This window comes from Musca domestica, unplaced genomic scaffold (genome assembly GCF_030504385.1).
Source record: "Musca domestica strain aabys unplaced genomic scaffold, Musca_domestica.polishedcontigs.V.1.1 485, whole genome shotgun sequence".
Lineage (NCBI taxonomy): Eukaryota > Metazoa > Arthropoda > Insecta > Diptera > Muscidae > Musca > Musca domestica.
Genome location: NW_026712343.1, coordinates 211,392 through 212,755, shown reverse-complemented (window position 1 = coordinate 212,755; position 1,364 = coordinate 211,392). Strand labels below are relative to the sequence as shown.

Here is a 1,364-nt window from a genome sequence, read left to right as displayed (position 1 = left end):
GACATCACTCATACACACCCTGTCCCACAATTAACAATCTCATTCATTTGTACCCACTTTAATAATGAATTTAATTCCCAGCTGCAACTGGTTATAAAACAATTATTAATGAAATGCATTTAAAATTAAAAAAATCTCCACTCCACCCCAAACCCTCATATTAAAAATAAACTCATCAAAGAGGCCATTAAATATTTTACCATTATAAAGTGTTTGGAAATCCTGAAAAGGCAAACATTAAATAATGGCATGACATAGTATGCATGGTATGGTCCCGGACCCCGGGGAAGAGAGAGAACGGGACAAAAAACATTAAAACAATAAAAACCAAAAAAAAATAAATATTGTGAATTAAACATGTGCAATTAATTAATGAAACACTGTGTGGATGGGCTGGCTGGCTGCCTGGCTGGTTGGCAGACAGCGGCCACTGCAGAATGCCAGCCAAGTCAAATGGCAAATAAAATACCACAGAATATTTTACAAATGACCAAAGTTGCGTTGAATAAATTATGATGAAAGTGAATAAAAATTGAATTATCTCTTGTTTGTGTGTAATTAAAATAAACACATTAAATTAATTAACAACAAAGTGCACTCTCACACACATACACTCACACACTCACTCACCCAACTGATGAATATTGACCACTGTTTCCATTTGCAACATTTCATTACAGATCCTCATCATGCGGCCGTAAAGAATAGCATGAAAAAGAAGAAACTCGCCGCGGCACATGTTGCATCCAGTGCATCCATCCTGCCACCCGATGTCAGTCCGTCGGGCAGCAGTGATAGTCTGATGCGTGAACGATTGGCCCCACCCGCAATTAGCACTACACCGCCGGCTGTTAGCTGTATGGAAACAACAGAGGATGATTCTGATTCCGGGTCGACAGATGCTCGGCGTAAAAAGAAGGCACGGACAACATTTACAGGACGTCAAATATTCGAGCTGGAGAAACAGTTTGAAATTAAAAAGTACCTTAGTTCAAGTGAACGAACCGAAATGGCAAAGCTGTTGAATGTCACCGAGACGCAGGTAAGTGGGAGGGAATTAATTTTAAGGCTTTTGGGGGGTGAATGTGTGAAGGATGGCGGTAGTCATACGCAGAGGGGGTTTCAAGTGCGGGAAAAATCTATCTAAAATCTGACACACTGACTGACTGACTTAACGATTTATCAGCGCCCAGACGAAACGATTGAAGCTAGAATTCTGACATTTTGGGTGAGGATCACTCTTCGTCCGAAGGGGTCAGATATGCCTGTGTTTTTGGGAAATTCGTAATAGAACTGTACGAAAAGTATTAAAATATACTAAATATGGTACCCTTTGTACTTGAGAAAGCAGTAGAGCTAGAACT

The 1,364-nt window shown here is 40.0% G+C and overlaps 1 protein-coding gene across 1 annotated transcript; it reads left to right on the top strand.

Moving 5' to 3' along the window:
* Positions 1-680: 680 nt before the first annotated feature.
* Positions 681-1,147, top strand: LOC131804753 (homeobox protein ceh-9-like; the record flags this gene model as incomplete). The annotated part of the gene is made up of 1 exon (XM_059127896.1): positions 681-1,147. A coding segment is annotated over one exon (467 nt), but the record flags the coding sequence as incomplete, so codon positions are not given.
* Positions 1,148-1,364: the final 217 nt, after the last annotated feature.